Source organism: Rhinatrema bivittatum, chromosome 1 (assembly GCF_901001135.1).
Source record: "Rhinatrema bivittatum chromosome 1, aRhiBiv1.1, whole genome shotgun sequence".
NCBI classification, from domain to species: domain Eukaryota; kingdom Metazoa; phylum Chordata; class Amphibia; order Gymnophiona; family Rhinatrematidae; genus Rhinatrema; species Rhinatrema bivittatum.
In genome coordinates this window covers 780443488-780466522 of record NC_042615.1, presented here as the reverse complement: position 1 = coordinate 780466522, position 23035 = coordinate 780443488, and the positions used below count along the sequence as shown (strand labels likewise).

The 23035-nt window shown below is 44.0% G+C and overlaps 1 protein-coding gene across 3 annotated transcripts in view; it reads right to left on the bottom strand.

The window, feature by feature from the left end:
- The window catches only part of MYO5B (myosin VB), an 896473-nt gene that overhangs the window by 304228 nt on the left and 569210 nt on the right, over positions 1-23035 (bottom strand). For 2 of the 3 annotated variants that reach the window (XM_029580135.1, XM_029580157.1), the window contains exon 10: positions 18253-18518. The exons of the other annotated variant lie outside the window; for it this stretch is intronic. In XM_029580135.1, the coding sequence (XP_029435995.1) occupies positions 18253-18518 (266 nt within the window). The remainder of the gene's footprint in view (positions 1-18252; positions 18519-23035) is intronic. 3 annotated transcript variants of the gene reach the window in all.

Sequence of the window (23035 nt, the reverse complement as noted above, 5' to 3'; positions counted from 1 at the left end):
CATTTCTATATGGCCATTATCTGAAAAAGGCTTGTAGCACATGCCATATTTCATGTATGAACCATTTCATCAGTAAAGCTGTGCTGGAATACCAGCTTTGTCAGTAGTTTGTTTACTGGCCCTCTCTAAAGAGACAGACAGTAATGCCTCGGACCCTGAAGGTTTACCCTGCCCACTCCCATTCCATGTAAAGCATTCCAGCCTAGGCAACCGAGTGAAAGAAAACGTGTCACCAGAGACTTAGTCCTGGTGAGGAGAACCAGAATACACTCCAAACAATTGAGTTAAATGAATAAGGCTTTAATGGTGCTTAAAAGTCAAGAAAATAAAGAGCCTTCAGTTCAGAATGAGACCATATTCCAGCTAACTAAATATAAGTAAAGGCTCTGGCTATGGCAAAGAAATATGTTATGCTTGTCACAATACTTGATGTTCTGATCTCCTCAGGATAGGTGCTAAAGGAACAGACTCGGTACTGGATCGAAGTTTCTAGCTCCAAGTATTCACATGCAAGCAGCGCGGGGTTAGTCACAGGCTGAACTCTATAGTTCTCTCTCTTTCTCCGCTGCAGTTTGCGGCCTCAGCCTGTGCATCTCTACTCATATCACCTCTGCTCCAAACACAGCTAGGGCAGCATAATGCTGTTAAACTAGTGAACTCGGAATTTTAGTCCACTGGAAACTGGGTGCTTTGTTGAACCCAAAGTCTCTACAGCAAAGAGGAGAGGGAAGAATGCCTGTACCCAACTGTGACACCTATTGGCCAGACTTGGGATGTAGACATCCTGGGCCCCAACTAAGGGGCAATGGCAAGGCAGGGTTGGTAAGGGTGGGGAATGGAATAAAATATGGGGGAAACCCTAGGAAGCTGCAAATGAAAGCTCTTGGTACCACAGCACAGCAGAAGCAGGTTCTGATGCAGGAGCTGGAAGCCCAAAAGGAACAAGAGAAAACTGATAGGCTAAAAAAAATAAATAAATAAAAATGGGATAAGACCAGCACAAAGGATCTGCAGGTGCAAAGATAAGAATGGAAACCTGGAGATGGAGTGGGGGGTCTATGAAATGGCAGCAGGAAGGTCTTTCAATCCTTATCTGCTAGAATATTCCACGTTTTGATATTTCTGCTACCCCTACTGTTATCAAAAACAACAAAAATCTCACTTATCCACAATAAGAGTGGGAAAACCTCACTTAAATAGTCTGACATGCCCCTGCTGGAGGAAGCTTCCTTCCGAAACGTTGCAATGTCGGGTGGAAGAAGGTTTCTGTGAGATATTTCGGACAACTGGCACACTTTACCTGAGAAGGATGAGAGAACTTTTTCCTGGAATAGCAAAGCACTCAAATAAGTGCAGACTAATTATTCGTTTGATACTTAAAGAGATGTTTTAAATGCTACAAAAAAATTTTCAAAAAAAAAAAACATGAACTCACATTGTAGATGACTGATTATTATAAATCCAGCACATTCAAGGGATTCTGAAGCATTCACATGTGCTATATGATGGTCATTCGTATACTATTTATCTAAATTGAGATTTTCCCACTCTCATTGTGGATACGTGAGATTTTTGTTGGTTTTGATATCAATATTCTTACACTTGTTGGGTTCCTTTGCTTAGTATTACCCCTACTGTTGTGGGGAAACATTTGGGGAAAGGGGAGACTTTTCCCGAAAGGATGGGCACCACCTTAACCAGATTGGAACCAAGCTCCCGGCACTTTCAAAAAGGAGATAGAGCAGCTTTTAAACTAGAACAAGGGGGAAAGCCAACAGTCACTCAACAGTGCATGGTTCAGAGAAATGTATCCTTGAAGGATATTAATGAAACAGGAGAGTTAGGGCATCCCAACAGAGAGGTTCCAATAAAAGCAAACATAGTCCATATGCCTATATGTAAAAAATCACCGAAGCTAATGATTTCTGAATTACCCCAAACAACTGAAAAGCAGGTTATTAATACAAACAAAAAACACACTTTGAAATGTCTGTAGTAAGATGAGAGAGTTAGAGTGTATAGCAGCAAATGATGAGATTGAAATAATTGGCATCACAGAGAATTGGTGGAAGGAGGATAACCAATGGGACAGTGCTATATCAGGGTTCAAATTATATCGCAATGATAGGGAGGATCAACTTTGTGGGGGTGTGGCACTTTATGTCTAGGAGGGTATAGAGTCCAACAGGATAAAAATCATACAAGAGACTAAATGCTCAGTAGAATCTATATGGGTAGAAATCCCATGTGTGTTGGGTAAGAGCAGGGGTGGGCAATTCCGGTCCTCGAGGGCTGCAAACCAGTCGGGTTTTCAGGATATCCTTAATGAATATGCATGAGAGAGACCTGCATACACACTGCCTCAGTTGTATGCAAATCTATTTCATCCATATTCATTAGGGGTATCCTGAAAACCCGACTGGTTTGCAGCCCTCGAGGACCGGACTTGTCCACCCCTGGGTAAGAGTATAGTGATAGGAGTATACAACCGTCCACCTGGACAAAATGGTCAGACAGATGATGAAAAGCTAAGAGAAATCAGGGAAGCAAACCAATTTGGCAGTGCAATAATAATGGGAGATTTCAATTACCCCAATATTGATTGGGTAAATGTAACATCACGACTTGCTAGAGACAAAGTTCCTGGATGTAATAAATGAATGCTTCATGGAGCAATTGGTTCAGGAACCAACAAGAGAAGGAGCTACTTTAGATTTAATTCTTAGTGGAATGCAGGATTTGGTGAGAGAGGTAACGGTGATGGGGCCACTTGGCAACAGTGATCATAACGATCAAATTTAAACTAATAACTGGAAGGGGGACAATAAGTAAATCTGCAGCTCTAACACTAAACTTTCAAAAGGGAAATTTTGATAAAATGAGGAAGATAGAAAAAAAACTGAGAGTCCTTTCATGGATTACAAACTGGTTAAAAGACAGGAAACAGAGTAGGATTAAATGGTCAATTTTCTCAGTGGAAAAGAGTAAACAGTGGAGTGCCTCAGGGATCTGTACTTGGACTGGTGCTTTTCAATATATATATATAAATGATTTGGAAAGGAATACGACGAATGAGGTTATTAAATTTGCGGATGATTCAAAATTATTCAGAGTAGTTAAATCACAAGCGGACTGTGATACATTACACAAGGACCTTGCAAGACTGGAAGATTGGGCATCCAAATGGCAGATGAAATTTAATGTGGACAAGTGCAAAGTGTTGCATATAGGGAAAAATAACACTTACTGTAATTACATGATGTTAGGTTCCATATTAAGTGCTACCACCCAGGAAAAAGATCTAGGCATCATAGTGGATAATACTTTAAAATCGTCTGCTCAGTACTGCAGCAGTCAAAAAAGCAAACAGAATGTTAGGAATTATTAGGAAGGGAATGGTTAATAAAATGGAAAATGTAATAATGCCTCTATATCGCTCCATGGTGAGACCGCACCTTGAATACTGTGTACAATTCTGGTCGCTGCATCTCAAAAAAGATATAGTTGCGATGGAGAAGGTACAGAGAAGGGCAACCAAAATGATAAAGGGGATGGAACAGCTCCCCTGTGAGGAAAGGCTGAAGAGGTTAGGGCTGTTCAGCTTTGAGAAGAGACGGCTGAGGGGGGGATATGACAGAGGTCTTTAAGATCATGAGAGGTCTAGAAAGAGTAGATGTGACTCGGTTATTTACACTTTCAAATAATAGAAGGACTAGGGGGCATTCCATGAAGTTAGCAAGTAGCACATTTAAGACTAATCGGAGAAAGTTCTTTTTCACTCAACGCACAATTAATCTCTGGAATTTGTTGCCAGGGGATGTGGTTAGTGCAGTTAGTATAGCTGGGTTTTAAAAAGGTTTGGAGAAGTTCTTGGAGGAGAAGTCCATTACCTGCTACTAATCAAGTTGACTTAGAAATAGCTACTGCTATTACTTTCCATCAGTAGCATGGGATAGACTTAGTTTTTGGGTACTTGCCAGGTACTTATAGCCTGGATTGGCCACTGTTGGAAACAGGATGCTGGGCTTGATGGACCCTTGGTCTGATCCAGTATGGCATGTTCTTATGTTCTGTTCTTATGTCCTCTAGTGGTCTTGACTGCACCCAGCACATGCCCATCATATTCCTGCTGAAGCTGAAGGCGAGGATGCCCTCAGCCAGCATGGCTACACCCAGTGCATGCTACCTAGGGGTCCTGCTGTCTCCAACTTTTGATACCCTCTACCTACATGACCACACCCAATGCATACCCCTCAGGATCCACCTGAGCTCTCAAGCTGGGATGTCTGCTATCAGTCATAGCTGCACCAGTGCATACCTATCGCACTTGAAGCAAGAATGCCCTTTACTTACATGGCTACACCTAGCACACAACCTCCAGAGAGCAGCCAAGCTCTTGGTATGTTGGCAATCACCTGCTTGCTGCCACCTCCCTTGCCTTGCCATGGTGTCATCTCCTACGTACTGTGTTGCCTTTCCAAGAGACAGTCCGCTGAAAGTCCCCTTCCCAGTCAGAATAGGGATCCCACCCCCAGTTATAAGATGATGTGTCTCACTATGCCTATCTTTTCTTTTTTGATTTGACTCTGGTTCCCTGCATCAGGCTAGGGGTATTTGAAAACTTACCATGGTGACACCCCTCCCCATGAAATATGCTGTGGCCTGTCCTAAAAGCAGTCTTTGTGAAGCCTCTTGCAAAGCTGTCCAATGTTTTTCAGGTATATCTTGTGCCAAAGGTAGAGTCCCCCTAATTCCATAGAAGTCTGGCCAAGATGAACTGCTAGTCTCACTTCATATGAGCTGCTTTATATGCAGGGATGAATTGGAGGTCATTAATGGAGCTCTTGTTGTGGATCCTCCTCGTCTCATGTCCAAATATTTTTTCAGACCCTGACAAAATTTGTTTTGGTGAATATTTCTTGTGTGCCTGCAATAAAGTTGTTATTTGTCATCCCCTCCCACCAGCACCCAAAAAGATTTTGGATGAATCAAGCCCTTAGAAAAATCAAACTTTGATGGGGTCAGGCCGGGGTTACGATGGCATGAGATGATCTAAGAGGCATATCTGGTGAGCAGGTGATAAATAGGAAATGCACGTGGCATCCATTAAGAGGGCAATTTTCAGCAGCCTGCAAAAATCCGCACTGAAAATTCACGAGTGTCGCCGGTATGCAAGTACCCGTGCGCGCAGGAAGTTATAATCAAATGCACGAGGGTAAATGCTTTCCTTGCCCTCCAACTCTGCCTCCAGGAACACCTCCCACATTTACTTCTCCCTGCACAGCTCCCGGATAATATTCAAAAGCTGATTTACAAGTACAAATTGGGGTTTATGCACATAAATCCTTTTAAAATTGCCCACAAAATATGTGGATCATGTTGCAGGTCTACTATAACCTCCATGAGCTCCCATGGCAAACACTAGGGAGCTCCCTCCTCATTTGATCCCAGCAGCTTGGCAATGAGGATCTCAACAAATCAGCATTCAATGTAGTCATCAGGCCGATACACTGTAAAGCATTAACTCTGTATGAACAGTTAAAATTGTCAGTTATCTCTATCGTTTACCTTATCTTCTATCGTTTACCTGTGTGAATTTTTTTTTTTTTTTTGTCAAAATACTTTTTATTAACGGGGGGCGGGAACCACTCCCAATCAGGTATAATACCATACAACACAAGGAAAATTACAACAACAAGAGTAACAACTCGGAACCAGAAGCACAGTATACCAGCCACCCCAATTTTCATTTCCACCCCAACCTCCCCCCTGTACCCCACCCCAACCCTTCAACACCACATTCATCCCACATTCACACTCTAACACTCCCCCTCCCCTTCCCCCCCCTCTTTAGACGACCAATGTAAGGTAAAACCATTGAGACGTAGTTCAGTTTGCAAAGACTGAGGAAAAGCATTAAAACAAGTGTCCCAACAGGTGCAATAAAGTTTATCCGGGCGCCGCTTGCCGTCCAGAAAGTCCAATTTTTCCATCAGGGCAATAGAGGCCATTCTTTGAAACCAAAGATCGACCGTAGGCACAGTCCGAGGTTCCATCCAGCCCGCCAAGATGGTGCGACACGCCATCAGGACAGCCACCCTCTCAAAGCGAGCTATGGAGCGGCTGCCTGGTAAAAGGCGAGGCGAGGCACAAGTTAGTAACAGCTGCCCAGTTAGCCGGAGAGGAGCACCTACGCAAGTGCCAACCACTGCCAGGACCGCTTGCCAAAAAGGGTGAAGTAACGGGCAGGCGATCAACCGATGAAGCAACGTGCCCTCTGCGTTCCCACATTTAATACAGGTCGGGGATGTTGTCAACTGCATTTTAAAGCGACAGACATCGTCATAGTAGAGACAGTGTAGGAGTTTAAACTGAAGCTCCCTCAGACCCAGGTCCGGCAGCAATTTATATAGATCTTGAAACCAACTCGACACTTGTCTCTCCGTAACGGTGGAGCCCAGAACTCCTGACCATCGGGTGGCCACACGGTTAATAGGGATAGCATCTCTCAGCTTCTGGCCCAAAGACTTCCAGCCCGTGATGGTGTTCTTCAAGTAGGCAGTATCGAAAATGGCATTGGCAAACTTAATTTCCGCTGCCACCATGGGCGGCGTCCAGGCAAACGCAGTCACATAATGGCGGGCTTGTAAAAAGCATAGAAATGTTTAGAAGGCAGCTGAAAGGTGCGTGCCAGCGTTGCAAAGTCCAGCAAGGCACGGGAGTCAGGATCGTAAAGATGAAAGGCGAACATCAGCCCACGCTCCTCCCAATAGCGAAACACAGAGCTGCAGTCACGACCTGGAAGAAATTCTGCATTAGTCAAAAAAGGAAGCAGTAAGGACCTCACACCTGGTAGACGATAAAGATTGCGCAGCCAGCGCCATGCCCGAATACAAGGTGTGAGGAACACCGTAGGATAAGAGGCAGTACGCCGTTGGGCCCCCTGCAGTTGAATAAGGTTCAAGGGAGAACCCGGGGTCGACATACAGCCCAGCATCCCCGCATCACAATACCTATAGGTCCCAGTCAGCCACTCTCCCACAAACCGTAACTGGCAGGCGACATTATATAGCCTGAAATCTGGCAAGTTTATCCCCCCACGCTCTCGCGGATGTTCCAAAGTCGTATACGCGAGGCGTGCCCGCCGTCCCCGCCACAAGAAACGCTGAATGCAAGAGCGCAAACGGCGCACGTCCAGCACTGTCAGCCAGCAGGGGAGCATATGTAAAAGATAAAGTAGCTTTGGCACCATCACCATTTTGACCAGGGCGCTCCTGCCAAAAAGGGAAAGCGGCAGCTGCTGCCACAAGGCTAACTGCGCTTGAAATTTGTCAACACAGGGGGAAATATTGAGAGAGTATAACTGACGTAGGTCCCGCGGTATCCATACCCCCAAATACTTAAGCTTGCCCGGGGCCCAGCGAAAGGGAAACCCTCCACCCCAGGTAGTCGGGAGGTGCGAATTTAAGGCCAAAGCCTCCGATTTGTCATAGTTAATTTTTAGACCAGCCACCAAGTGGAAGCGGTCAAACAACTGGATAATAGCCGGCACACTAGATCTGGGCTTCCCAACGAATAACAGAAGGTCATCCGCAAATAAGGCTATTTTAAGTGGATGCCCAGACACACTAACCCCACTAATATCACGATCCCTCCTGAGGCAGATAGCCAAAGGCTCCAGCGCCAGTACAAACAATAAGGGGGAAAGGGGGCATCCCTGACGGACCCCACTATAGATGTTAAAGGCCGAAGTTGGCAGCCCATTAAGCAGAATGGTGGCACTAGGGTTTTGGTAGAGAATATGCAACCATTGTAGGTAGGCACCAGTGAAACCATACTGCTGTAACACCCAGAACAAATACTCCCACGAGAGGGAGTCAAACGCCTTTTCGGCGTCGAGGCTTAAGATCAGTGCTTCCGCTTCGGTCTGGTAACTTAAAGCCGCCAGTAGGCGCCGAACGTTGCGCACCCCTTGGCGGCCCTTTATAAATCCAGTCTGATCCTCATGGATAATAGCTGGCAGGATATCAGATAACCTAGCAGCCAACACAGAGGCCAGGATTTTGACATCCACGTTAAGCAACGATATCGGGCGATAGGATCCCACTTCTGAGGAATCCTTCCCTGGTTTGGGTAGGACCACAATAACTGATTGGTTAGAGGCCAGCGAGAGAGCGCCAGAACGCAGCAAGTCAGTAAAGTGCGCCTGCAAAGGAGCAAGGACCCCAAAATTGAGAATTTTATAATATTCTGTCCCCAGCCCGTCTTGCCCTGCCGCCTTCCCGAGCTTAAGCTGCCGAATAACTGCATAAATTTCCTGATTAGAAATAGGACTGTTCAGCACCTCTATGTGGGCTGGGGTGAGTTGAGGCCAAGGAAGCCCTTGGAACATCCGATCCGCCACCCCCTTGTGCATAGACCGTGGGGCGTATAAAGCCGTATAATATTCTAAAAACCGGGCCTGAATACCAGCGGAAGTGGTCTGGTGCACCCCGTGCTTATCCCGTATTCCCACAACCGCAGGACGCTGACCCCTAGGTCGAACTAAATGAGACATAAGCCGGCTGGCTCGGTTACCGTACTTATACAATTGAAAACGATAATAACGAAGGGACTTCGAGGCACGTTGGTGCAGTAGGCCATTTAATGCCTCCCGCGCCCGGTCTAAACAAGCCTTCTTATCCGCAGATAAGTCCCCCATGTGAGCATTTTGTGCAGTTTTGAGAATGCCAGTGAGTCTCAAAATCTCAGCATTACATCTACGATTTTTCTTTGCCACATAGGCTATAACTGCCCCACGCATAACTGCCTTCCCAGCCTCCCACACTGTCGAGGGTGATACATCCGGGGTCCGATTATGTTCAAGGTACTCTTTCCAACACCCCTGCAAGTACCCATGAAATTCCTTGTCTAAGTAAAGGTCAGGGCGTAAGCGCCAAGAATACGGGGGCCGGTCCTCCAGTCCCCATTGGAGAGTCATGGACACCGGGGCATGGTCAGACAGGGAAATAGTCCCTATAGAAGCACCCAAGATCTTGGAGAAGCACTGATCAGAAACCAACAAATAATCCAGCCTAGAATACACATTATGCGGATGGGAAAAAAAAATGAAGTCACGGTCCTGGGGATGCAATATCCGCCAGATATCAAGCAGTCGTAACTCCTGACACAGGAGGTTAATACCCTCCATACCCTCCGCCCGAGAGGCTAGTTTAGGGGGGGCATTATCAAGTTGGCGATTAGCAACAATATTAAAGTCACCTCCCACCACTAAACTGTAATCAGAAAAATCGGCCAAAAGGGTAAGCAGAGAAACAAAAAACCCATGGGAGTACACATTAGGGGCGTAAACATTACAAAAAACAATACGTTGCTGATATAAGGTGCCCGCCACAAGCACATATCGTCCTTCCTCATCTTGGCATAGACGTTCAAGCTGAAACGGGAGGTTCTTATGGATAAGGATGGCCACACCCCTCTGTCGGCGGGTATAAGATGAGTAAAAGGATTGACCCACCCAATCTCTACTTAGCTTGGCATGCTCCCCATCCCCCAAGTGTGTTTCTTGCAAAAGTGCAACCTGTGTTTTCATACGTTTAAATAACGTATATAGTTTGGACCTTTTAACTGGGGAATGTATGCCATCCACATTCATAGTAACAATGTTAACCTGCGGCATCGTACCAAAGCAGCCGTAAATTAAGGAGGCGGAGTCTCACGAGACACCGCAACACTGCCACAATAAATCCCCCATGGCCTCCCAGCCTAGGCCCCGGGGGAAAAAAAACAAGCCGCGCCCCAATCCCGAGGTAAACCTCTAATAAAGAAAGCCCATTGGTCGTCTTCCCTTCCATCCCCTGTCGACTAACACACAATCCCACTAGCATACACCACATCCAGACCCCCAACATCAACCCCCCCCTCCCCCCAGACTCCATGGAGCTCAAACAATCAAGCTCCATAGAGGTGACACCAGAATCCCCCATCTCCTTTCTCCATCCTCGCTCCCCCATATACAATCGCCTTTAACCAGGAGAATCAACAACCCAGAACAGCAGATGTAAACAGCTTATGACAAACGTAAGAGTCCAGGGACAGAGAGATTGTCCAGAAAAATTCGGAGGTGGAAAAAGGTTCTCCCTGCCCAGGAACCAAAGAGCCATGATGCAGCTGGAACAGTCAACGTGGCAGAAACTGCAAATCCGGTCTCCAAAGGCCAGCAAGGAACAATCAGACCAGAGGGGACCACAGCCTCCGAGGCCCAAACTAAGAAAACCAGTCTCCCCGCCACAGGCCAAAAATACAGCACCAGAGGTTAAGTATTGCTAGAGACAATCACCTCAGTGAGAGGCGTCATGGAGTAGGAAGCCCAAAATCACTCCACTGCCTAGGGAGGGAGGCCCGCTAAGAACCCCTCCGCCTCCTCCTTGGTGGTGAAGAAGAAGGTTTTATTATCATGGTGGACCCGCAATTTCGCGGGGTAGAGCAAGGCGAACCGGATGCCCCGCTTGTGGAGCGCCGAGCAAGCAGGGGCCATGGTCTTCCGCTGTGCCGCGGTGGCAGCCGAGAAGTCATTAAACAGTAGCAGCTTGTGGCCATTATACAGCACTTTCTGCTTCAGGCGGTACGATCTCAGCAGCCGGGTCTTATGGTCCCAGTTAAGGATGCGTGCCATAACTGGAAGCGGGCGCCCCACCCCCTCTCACATGGGGCCCACCCGATGCACCCTCTCACATTGCAACTTGTCCCCAGGGATGAGGAGTCCCACCTGCTGGGGCAGCCATTGCTCAACTAGATCCTTAAGCTCCCCCTCTTTCACCTCTTCCGGGAGGCCTATGATCTTAAGGTTGTTCCGGCGCCCCCTGTCCTCCTGCTCCTCCATCTTGGCCAGGAGTTCCCGTTGCCGGCCCTGGAGGTATGTAACAGCTCGCTCTGAGGTCGCAAGCCGGTCCCCCAAGTCCGATATAATGCCTTCCGCCGTATCCAGCCGCTTGGCATGCCCCTCCACCGCGGACTTGATATCCTCCATGGCAGTTTGTAATTTATAGAGTCTGCCATCCAGCGCCTCAGTAACTCGCTGGGAGATTTTCTGCAAGGCATCCTCATTGACAGAGGCGAGCAGCGGCTCCCCGGGTCGTGCAGCGGCGGCCATTTTAGCAGCACGCGGTCTGTGCGGTCGGCGTTCAGGCTTGCTGCGTGCGCTCGACCGGCGCATCACCCGCGGGGCTCCTCCCATCCCCCGGCAGCAGCAACACTTCCGATGGCCTTTCCACGACAGAAGCGGCGAAAACCAACAATTTTAACAAGGTATTTTACCGATGCAGGGGAGCGAGGGCTCGGAGCTTCCCCCGGTTACTTCCGCCTCCAAGACGTCATCGCCGGAAGTCACCTGTGTGAATTTTAATAACCTTTCCTTTCTCTTCCTTCTCAGCCAAGTTCTTATCACCCTGTTATATGTAACTGCCTTTTCAACACCATTGTTATAGTTATGTTTACTATGCACCCCTGTTTTATGTGAACCAGCACGATGTGACTGCTGTCTCGAATGCCGGTATATAAAAATCTGAAATAAATAAATAAATAAATAAATCTCTCTCTCAGGCCGATGCAATATAGTGCGCTCAGCTTTACACGTGACTGGATGCGCGTATTGGACGTGCGTCCATAACCTCCGACGCAATATGGGAATTAGAACATCCAAAACACGCGTCCACACTACTGTGAACCTAACAGCGCTCATCACATGTAAAGCTCATGTAGATGAGGCTATTAGCTAATCCCAGTGCTTCAAAAATGTTCCCACGCTTGCCATGCGCCCATTGCAATGTGGCAAATTTTACGCCAGCCCAGGGCTGCCATAAAGGTCTGCCATGCTCAAGAGCTGATTGGAAAAACAATAAATCCTGCTTTCTACGATTCCTCCTCTTAGTATCACCGGGATACTAAGAAAGAGAAACCGCAAAAAGAAAATCCAGGTGTAAAAAAAAAAAAAAAAAAAAAAAAGTCTTGAATAAAAATATTCTGGGCACCCAATATACACACACAAGATACACGGTCCAGACGGAGTATCTTGTGCGCATATATTGTGCCGGTAGCGGGAGAAAATGGACGCTCATATTAAGCATCCGTTTTCCTAACCCGCACTGACAGCCGACTCTCCTGGGCGCCTGATTTTCCCTAGCGCCTCCTTGTTAGCACGACCCCTCATTTAAATATTGGATCGCGTGCCCAGGAGAGGTGGCTGTCGGGGCGGGTCATGTGCTCAGCACTGAGTGCCCGTTTTCTACGTGCCCCTTACTGCATCTGCTGTCTGCGTGTGCCAGAAACTGCTTCCTCCGCCTCCCATAGGTTTCTGCACCTTTTCCTGGGCTCCTCAGAATGCCCGGTCCTAGAGAGAATCCGCTGTACACCACAAGGGCAACAGTCAAGGCAGTTTGTGCGAGCTAAGCAAGGATTTCAGACTGGCACATTGACCCGGCTGAAAAGTCCCACCTCTGCTGGGCTGAAAGTCCTCCCCGGCTTCCACAGCACTTGCTGTGGAAGCCGGGGAGGACTTTCCCGCACTTACATGCTTTTGCCCCCTCGAAACCGCCCAGACAAATATCCGATGTGCAGGACATGGCTGCTTTTTTATTTCTTTTTTTAAAAGGAAATGATGCGGTTGATTTCCCTTTGAAAATGGACTGCGGCGTTTGCAAGTTAAAAGCAACTTCTGTACACTGCAGAGAATGCAGGCTATTCAAATCTGCCCCCTCTCAGTAAAGAAAGCTTTCCTTCTGTAATTTTCAAGATCTGAATGTACTGAAATCTGGGGTAAGAGAGAAAGGTTAAAAGAAATAGCAGGAGAATTAATAATAAAAAAAAAACAATAGTCCGTGGAGTGAGGGAATATAGGAAATGGATCACAAATTGCAGCCAGCGCATGGAAGAAACTAATCAAAGACTGAGAGGAGAAAGAGCTGTCATTATCACAAGCCAATGATGGCCTGGTTGCGACAGTGTAATACACCATTCTGATCAATAGGTGTCCTCCAATAACAGCAGCACACTTTAACGATATATTATATAACCTTGCAATTACCAGGTCTCCCCTTTCATTTTGTATGAAAGTGCATTAATGTATGTGTCAGGCTTCAGGCCGCTGGTTCAGGGTTCAGCTATCGGACTTTATTCTAATGTGCACCTCACAGAAGCAGAACACCATGTCCTGGACTACCAAGAGCTCATGAAACAAACACATGTTCAGAATAAACTCACACTTCAGTCCGGCCTGCATTGCAATGGCCCAGTTTGTCTTGCATAGGCACTTTGCCAGGGTTATTGATCTCCATAGTGTACTCCTTACCCTTCAATTTGTTTTGTTCCTAGCAACCCCATTTTAAATCCCCGGCGACCAATCTGGAACCTCAGCGGTACAGCCTTAGGTCTGGGCTGGAGGCAAGGCCTTTTGGTTCACTTAGCTTCCCTTAAGCATAGCCTCTTGGTGGCTCAGAGGCAAAGCTTCAGTTCAGTGTCCCAGTAATCCACCAGTTCCAGACTGGCCATGCCTTTCTTGTCAAGACTCTGTTTTGCATACAAATTCTAAACAGATTTTTCTAACTTATTTTACAAATCTACTAATGCTAATAAAACTAAGTGGCCCATACTCAGCTGCTGTGTGGCTTAGTTAGTCGGATAAACTTAGACAACTTGAATTACACTAAAAATATTTCCCCACTTGATATAGAAGATGGGTCTTAGCAATAAAGAATTCCAACAACAAGTTTAAACTACCAATAAACCAAGTTACTTCTATATGAACTTGTGTTGAAGCAGTCGATTCTTCACTCTGCAACAAATTAAGACAGGGTGAGATTCGAACTCCATAGCTATTAAAGCTCTTTACTATTTAAATTTATTATTGAAAAAAGAGCAGAATTCAAAGTTCTCACCATTCTCCACAAAGTAATATACAAAGCCGACTACTCCGCCTTTGATGACATCATTCATGACATCATCCTTAATGCCTCAAAGACGGAGCTCCTCCTCATCTCTTCAAACGATGAAAATACTCACCTATCATCCCTACACAATGCACTCATCACCCACAAACATGTGAGAGATCTAGGGGTACTGCTGGATAATAGACTAAACCTAAAGAAAATGATCAACACTACATCCAAAGACTGCTTTCATAGGCTCCAGGTTTTGAAACGACTCAAACCACTTCTTTTCTTCCAAGACTTTAGGACAGTCCTCCAAGCGCTACTATTTGCTAAGATAGATTACTGCAGTGCCCTTCTCCTCGGCCTCCCCAAATCGACCACCAAACCACTGCAGATGATACAAAATGCGGCAGCGAGATTACTAACCAACACCAGCCGCGGTGATCACATTTCACCCATCCTCAGAAAACTACATTGGTTACCAGTAAATTTTAGATTCCTCTACAAAGCAATCACCATTATACACAAATCTATCCATCATCAACTCCATCTTGACATTGAAATCCCCTTCAAATTACACTCTTCCAACAGACCAATTAGAGATATTCACAAAGGCACATTGAATTTCCCCCCCACCAAAGCTTCACGCCTTTCCTCTACAAAAGACAGAGCTTTTTCAATAGCAGGACCAGCTATATGGAACAACATTCCTTCAGGTCTCCGATTAGAACCTTGTCTAACCACTTTCAGAAAAAAACTCAAGACATGGCTATTTCATCAAGCATTCGATGACCCCCCAGACAATCACTAATCATATTTTAGTTCTCATGGACATAGAGGATAGAGGTCCACTATCCTTTTTGAACGAAGAACAATCACAGATTAAAGCATATTATGCTCTAACTTAAATTCCATTTGTATTATGTTATAATTCCTCCTGCCTTTCTTCCTTCCAGCTTTAAGCTTCCCAAGTTTTTACTCCTTGTTAAATGTAACTTTGCCTTATTCTTCTCTTGTTAATTACTATTTTATTTATTGCTTCAGTTATACCCTTGTTCTATGTAAACCGATCCGATATGGTTATTACTATGAAGGTCGGTATAAAAAAAATGTTAAATAAATAAATAAATAAATCATTCACATTCATTGCTCTCAACGAACTACAAGAACTGCCAGCAAAATTAATCTAGTGATTCCCTCACTTCCTCAGGCTAAATTATCCTCCACCAGAAACAGAGCCTTCTCCATCATCGGCCCTAAGCTCTGGAACTCGTTACCTCATTTCCTCACCAATCAAGAAAACTTAAAATCCTTCAAAAAAAGACCTAAAAACCCTGGCTACTCAGCCAATCTTTTAAAGATAGCTCTCTATGACTTGAAAATACTTTTATATTCTGCTATTTTCCAATCTCCCTGTTTCAATGATACAGATACCCTTTAATACTTCATGAGTTATATGTACATCAGGATTCTATCCTGTGTTATCTTGTTATACATTCTCCTTGTTATGTCTTTATTTATCGTTAATTTTAAATTGTAAACTTCATACATCGTTCAATGTAACATGTTGTTTCTGTATGTAAACCGGAGTGAAGGCAACTCTGCTATACCTTGGTATATAAAAAATGCTAAATAAATTTATTCCTCCCCAAAATGGTCTTGGATTATGCATTGTGAAGGAATGTACAGGAGAAAGCTCCAAAACACTTTAAACAAATATCTGGCCTGGCCCACATTAAGCATAAGACAGGAGGGAATCCTGGTCTGGGCAGAGGTCCTTGGGAAGGTGTATAACTAGCCAGGCCCAAGAGGAAAAAGGAGGCCCGGGGGAGAGAAGGAAGCCTAGAGAAAGAGAACACAGCTGAACTAAGTTGTAAGACTACATTTGTGTTGTTGGACTGCGAAGCATAGCAGAGTTGCTTTGTTTGTTTTCTTGTCATTAATAAAGAAGTTTATGCAAGGTTTCTGCCAGAGTCCAGCCTGAATTTGTCCTCTGGCTACCCTAAGACCGCTTATGGTGCCACAGCACACAATACTAACCTCACAATGAACAGATATGTCAATTACCTTAGTTCTTCTATATATTAATAAATGCAAATTTACTATTACTTGACCTGAATTACATTTTAAACTGAAAATGTGCCCTAATTATAGCACTATAAATCACACAATGTTACTAAGAAATTGCAGTTTTTCATTTTGTTAAAAGGAAGAAAACTCTATTAATGCACAAAATACTTTAATTTTCTTAACCAGGCCAATAATAGATTATCCTTCAGTAGCTTACAACACAGCTTTTACTAAACCAAGCTATATTTAATAAGAGTGTACATTTATTTTATTCAAATTCAGTCCAGCTAAAAAAAAATATACTACTAATTTTAACCAACAGATATTCTCCAATCTCTCATGCATGCAATATTAACACATGCCTTAGTGAGGATAATGCACAATTCACTGCAGAGATAAAGCACTTAGTGATTTGTGGATTAAAAATGCTAACACACAATTTAACACATACACTTAATCACACCTCTAGAAGTTTAGCTAAGTTTTTGCATTAATGGCCACGTTAACATGGATACAAGTATGAACATAAATCATGCTATATTTAAATGAGCTGATAAGCACATTTTTGTATTTTATTTGCTCATTTAAATATTTCACACAGAAGTCTGTGTTAATGGGTACGAAAGAACATTAGCACTAACTCACTTTGATAAATAGATCACTTAATCTTAATACATTGCTGGTGAGAGTATAAAAATAGTACCGTCCTCTTCCAATTTAAATGTAATATTATCAGCTCAACCTTCTTATCCTTTGCTTATATGGGCTTAACTAGGTACAGGCTGATGGGAGGTTTAAGTCCTCCTAGTCTGGTTAGAATATAGTTTCAGCACTTCAACAACAAATTTTAAAAGATCTAAAACTTCATAACATCTTTTTCCATCTAAATCATTTGTCAAGCACATGAAAAGTTCTGAGAGGCATTAGAGGATCGCAGTGACTTCACCGTGAGCTGGATTTCCATTTGCCAGCAATTCCTACATCTTCAAATGTATACACAATTTCTGCTGAAGGACCCATTTACTACATTGTAAGTACTTTGACAGCAAACAGTCACGGTTGCCGCATTTGTCCTGAAGAAAACTGGAAACTTTATAGGTTGTGATACTTTTTATTGAACTAACCAAAAAAAAATGTTCTATTACATTAGTTTTCATGAGCCTTGGGTCCCTTCTTTACTTATGCGGTCTCCAAAGCTCATGACATACAGCATTATTTAGGCTGTTTTAATAAAAGTTGTTAATAGTTAAAAAACCTCTTTCCTCTACTCTCCTTAAGAGTTAATTATGTAACCACCTGTCTCAAGTTGACCTAGTTTTCTTACTGTTTGCCTTACATCAAATTATTGTAAAGCTTGTTGCTATGTTACGTTACATTGTGAACCGGGGTGATGTTTTTAACGTGCCCCGGTATATAAAAAATCTTTAAAAAATAAATAAATAAATAAAAGGTACCACACAGCCTACAAGGATTCATGCATCCTGACAGAGTGATATCTTGATAAAATTAAAAAGAGTCCTCCTCTTATTTACCACCTCTAACAGACTGCCACACAGAAGGATGCCCACTTTGTGATTTTCAGTTCATATTTGTGCAGTACAGAAGTAAAAGTAGTGCTTCATTTACGTCTGAACAGCAAGGCAGGTTTTGGGAACACATTTGATTTTATTATAATGTTTTGTTATTATGGAACAGCTTTTGATTATGTTTTGCACTATTATGTTATTGTACTTGCATTATTGATTGTGTTTTCTGAATTTATATTTTACTGTTTATGTACTGTAAACTGCTTCAGGTCTAATTTGAGGAAGGTGATAAATAAATGTAACACACACGTAATATTAAACTCCCCACATCTGTATTGTACAAGCTTAAAAAAGAAACACAGGAAGAAAACCAATTTCAGATAATCTAAAGCAGATATCAGAGGGCTTCCACTATGGATGTACAGTTTATACCATGTGAAGAGGCACCAAGGCACCTATAGATATGACATTTATACCATGGAAAAAGTACTTATATGGCCTTGTGAATGTACAAGATGTCACTTCTCAGACTTTTGACCAAGATCCAAGCATAAGGTCTGAGCCATGAGGCTGGACTCTGTCTTTTAGCTGAGAATGAGAATCTGTACAATACCGGAGGGGGGGGGGAGCATCACTTTGCACCCACCTCCACTGCGAACATGATGTTACAATCATGGTCAAGAGAGGAGATTTAATCTTCCGTCAAAAACAAGCAAAATAAACTCTCTTACCCATAGATGTCCAGGACCCCAATGAATGAATGCTGCTTGCTGGTAGTATGCAGTGCTTTGTTGATATGTTGCACAATCCAGTTGAACATCTGTGCATAGATGTGCTTGGCTAGGGCATTCCTGGCATTCAAGGCCTGCTGCACAGACATGGTCTTCACGTAGGTCTCAGAAGTGGTGACAAGCTTCCGATGGCATAGCCAGTGCTCCATCTGGTCATGCTCCACTCCTAGCAATTTGCAAAAATTATTCAGGTGTTCATCCTGTTTCTAGAGACACAGAGAAAGAGAAACATTCAGTAGGCCTGCACTGAGCCTGTGTTCAGGCTGCTGGAAAAGTTTACTTCATGAAATTATCAGAAATTTGCAAACGTAACATTTTAAAACAGCTGCGTTGATATACTTCATACTAGAGTTACAAAAACATTAAAAAAGGAAACTTGCTAGCAGCAAAAGACCATACAGCCCATCTAGTCTGCCAATCTACACCAACTAATCAATTTTACAATCCCTACCACTCTCTCAGAGATCCTTTGTGTTTATCCCATCCTTTCTTGAATTCAGATACTGTCCATGGCTCTATCACCTCCACAGGGAGGCTGTTCCATGCATCCTCTACCCTCCTCTGTAAAAAGAATTATTGACATAGATTACTCTATCCCCATCCCCCCCCCCATCCCATGACCCCTCAAGCCTTCTTTCTATTGAAAGAGACCTGCCACCTCTGCATGGAAACCTTGGAGGTATTTAAATGTTGCTATCATATTTCCCCTTTCCTCTAGGACAGTGGTCCCCAACCCTGTCCTGGGGGGCCCACCAACCAGTCGGGTTTTTGGGATATCCACAATGAATATGCATGAGAGAAAATGTACATGTTATGGAGGCAGCGCATGCAAATTTTCTCTCATGCATATTCATTGAGGATATCCCAAAAACCCGACTGGCTGGTGGGCCCCCAGGACAGGGTTGGGGACCACTGCTCTAGGATATACATGTTTAGATTTTTAAGAACAAAGATCACTGACTAGTTTAGTAGCCACCCTCTAGACAGACTCCTCTTTGTTTATATCCTGCGGTTTACAGAACCGTATATAGTACTCCAAATAAGGTCTCACCAGGGACTTATACAGAGGGAATATCATCTCCTTAGTTTGCACCCTGGAAACTGGTCTTTACTGTGGTTAATGATTCATTTCTTACATGTTTTACCACTTCTGGCTTTGTATTAGTGTCTTACTTTACTAGGTTAGGCTGCTAACAACTAATTCTAAACTCCCATTATTTATAGACAGGAAGCAACGCACCACTGTCTGAGCCAGAAGCGAGAGCTCCCTCCTACCCACGCACCCTAAAAAGAATCCACCCTGGGATAGAGAGACAAGAATGGGAGTTAATTGCTATAGCCGGAGCAGCCCCGAAGAGAACAAATAAGTTTGTGTGCCCTTGGGAACTAAACTCCTCCTCAGTAAGGGTGACTTGTTAATGCATTTTGCCTGCTTTTGGCTAACATTCGGGCTGATAAAGTAAACCCCGCGGGAGAGCTGGCGCTCCGAGGCAAGCGCCCACTCTCCCAACCCGCGCCCAGGCCACTCTCTTGGGCGCGCGCTCAAGTATTTAAAGGAGGGCCCGCAGTAAAAAGAGGCACTAGGGACACTAGCGCGTCCCTAGTGCCTCCTTTTTGACAGGAGCGGCGGCTGTCAGCGGATTTGACAGCCGACGCTCAATTTTTCTGGTGTCGGTTCTCGAGCCCGCTGACGGCCATGGGTTCGGAAAACGGACGCCGGCAAAATTGAGCGACAGTCTTCCGACCCGCGGGCACATTTAAAAATTTTTGGGGGGGGGGGGGGGTGTCTCCGATTTAATATCGCTATGATATTAAGTCAGAGAGTGCACAGAAAAGCAGTTTTTTTCTGCTTTTCTGTGCACTTCCCCGGTGCCAGCAGAAATTAACGCCTGTCTTTGGGTAGGCGCTAATTTCTGAAAGTAAAATGTGCGGCTTGGCTGCACATTTTACTTTCTGTATCGCGTGGGAATAATAATAGGACCATCAATATGCATTTGCATGTTGCGGGCGCTATTAGTTTCGAGAGGGTTGGCCGCAGGTTTTCGACGCGCTATTACCCCTTACTGTATAAGGGGTAAAGCTAGTGCGTCGAAAACGCGGGCGCACTGTACTGTATCGGCCTGATTGTATTCACTGATGAAATATTTTTTACCCTTACAGTTTTTCAGTTCTATTTGTTTAGCAATGGATTTGTGCAATCATCATCCATTTATAATTTTTTTTTTTTTAATATATAACGTGTGCAGTGTTACACATACACATAATATAAATTCCCCAAACTGCCTATTTTCCAACTGCATTGTTGGTTTAACTTTGTGGTTCTATCAGCTCTTTAAGAACCACATACTGGATAGTTTATCAGCACTTTTGTTCCTCTCAATTTATTTCTACAGTTGAGTGTTTATTCCTGTTCCCCTTTTGCCCTATGTAATTCCCAGGTGTTCAGTACATTCAGTGCAATTCAATCGATGGTGCACGTTTACCAACATCACCTCTGATACCGTCTCCTATCCGCCAGGGGCTGCTGCGACTTGCCTCTGCAGTCTCTCTGCCCTTTCCTCCAGACAAAAAAAAAACAAGCATGACGTAAAAGTGCTTTGACCTACAGGGCTCAGCCTTGCTTTCACCATGGTCTCAGCCATAGAAAGTCAACTTTTCAAACCAATTGAGGGTGCCAAACAACACAAATCACCCCTCCTTACACACAATTAGAGAGTTTGCGCAGTGTTCAAGCACCCACAGAGCTGGATCCTACGAATTTGGCAGGGCTTGTATTAATCCTTTCACCAACCCAGGCAGGGGCTTCTCACCTCTAGCTCCCCTTACATATGAGACAGGGAAACCTTCCTTACTCCAGCCCTGCGTATCTTCATGAATTAAATTATCCAGTCACTTTACACTCACTTAGACTTTCGTTGCAAAGTGGCCCTGCTTCCAGCTTTCTGGAAATGCAACGCCTATTTTTAATATTTATTACTTGCTCTACCTAAAATCCTAGGTGAGTTTACAAACTACGTACATAAACGCAATGAACATAGAGATTTCTATAATGAACAACAGTGATTCATGCTGTGCGGTCCCTGCCTAGCCTTATCACTTTTCAACAATATTATGAGAATCAGGGAAGAGCAGTACAAGAAAACCTGAGAGAGGTAAGAGGAATAACAGAGAGAATGGGGGAGAAGGGTAGCGAGGAAGAAGAGAAGGGAAGTAAAGCAGATAAAATTCTACTGGACAGAACAAGCAGTGTTTCCTGCTACTCACGATAGCACTAGGAATTGGCTAACACATCTTTCCTGCAAGTAGGAGAATCAGAAACTAGAGGGTGACCTCTGACACTATCACATGTAGAGCAAAATGCTTCTCTTGAGCCCCAGTGATCTCACGGTCAGCAAAACCCAACTGCTTCCACATACAGAGATGCCTAAATGGCCTTTCTTAAACATGGAAAGCACTGAAATCCATTGGCAGAGCAGATAAGATTGTCAAATATTGGATTCTGGCTCTCAATGCCACAGTTTATTCTCTATAGAGAAAGGGCTAGGGTCAGAGTCCTTACCTTCGTTTCTAATCATTATTAGGCCACTTCAAAAGCCACCATTATTTAAGCAACAAACACAGCAAAGAGGCAATAGGACAAATCTTGAACACAAAAGGACTTTTTTTTTTTTTTATTTGAAGATGAGATCATAAACCGGATATTGAAGGAGCAAAACCAACACACAAGTTTGTTCCAGATTAGCAAAGACAGCGCAATGAACTTCCAAGATTTAATAAGGACCAAGAAATGAGCTACGGAACGGGTGAGAGCAAAGAGAGTGTTTAAGCGTACAGAGACCAAGAAAAAGAGAAATGTGCAGCTGAAGATAGACTGGCCCTCTAGTATAAGGTGCATGGCAGGCGAAGACCAGAATTTTTTCGTGGTATTGTTACTGCAGACGTACTCAGTGAAGATTACAGAATAAGATGATAGAGTGACTGTGTGTGCATACTGCCTAAAAGATTAGCTGGATGTGGCGCACTTTACCAGCTGAAGCAAAAACTGGAAGAAGGGAGTTAAAAGGAAATGGAAGGTTATAGAACTTAGGATGGGAGACCACTAAGGTTTAAACAAGAATTTTTATTTAAAAATCATGGCCAGAGCCAAGAAGTGGGTCGCCCACTGAGCGCACCGGGGTTCAGCAGGGGATAAGTCAGAATTGGCATAATTGTACTTTTCCTTGTTGATTGGCACCACTGTATAATCTTTCAGATGTAATATCAGCTATGAAGTTAGATTACTGAATGATTATAGCAGGATGGATTACCGGAATAAAAACACATTTACTGTATTTACACTACATATAAACTGCGTACAACAACTTTTGCAGACCACAGTTTTCTCATGACTGTTTAAAATAAGGCAACAGATTCAGTACTGCGGAATTACATTTAAACTTAATTAAAGAATACTAAATCCACTTATGGAGTCGATATTTTGGCTCCAGTCTCACTTTCTGAGAACATACTGCTGATTTTATCAAATAAATCGGCATCAGCATCCAAGTAATTGGGCATGGCCTTATCTCCAAGGAGAGTGAGGGTAATGGAGAACGTATTGCTATTTTTTTTTTTTTAGCATTATTATTATTATTATAACTAAATTGCCCTGCATGAGGACACAGCATTCACTGAGGGGACAGCACATTCAAACAGATTTGATTTTGCTTGGGCTGCGAGAGAA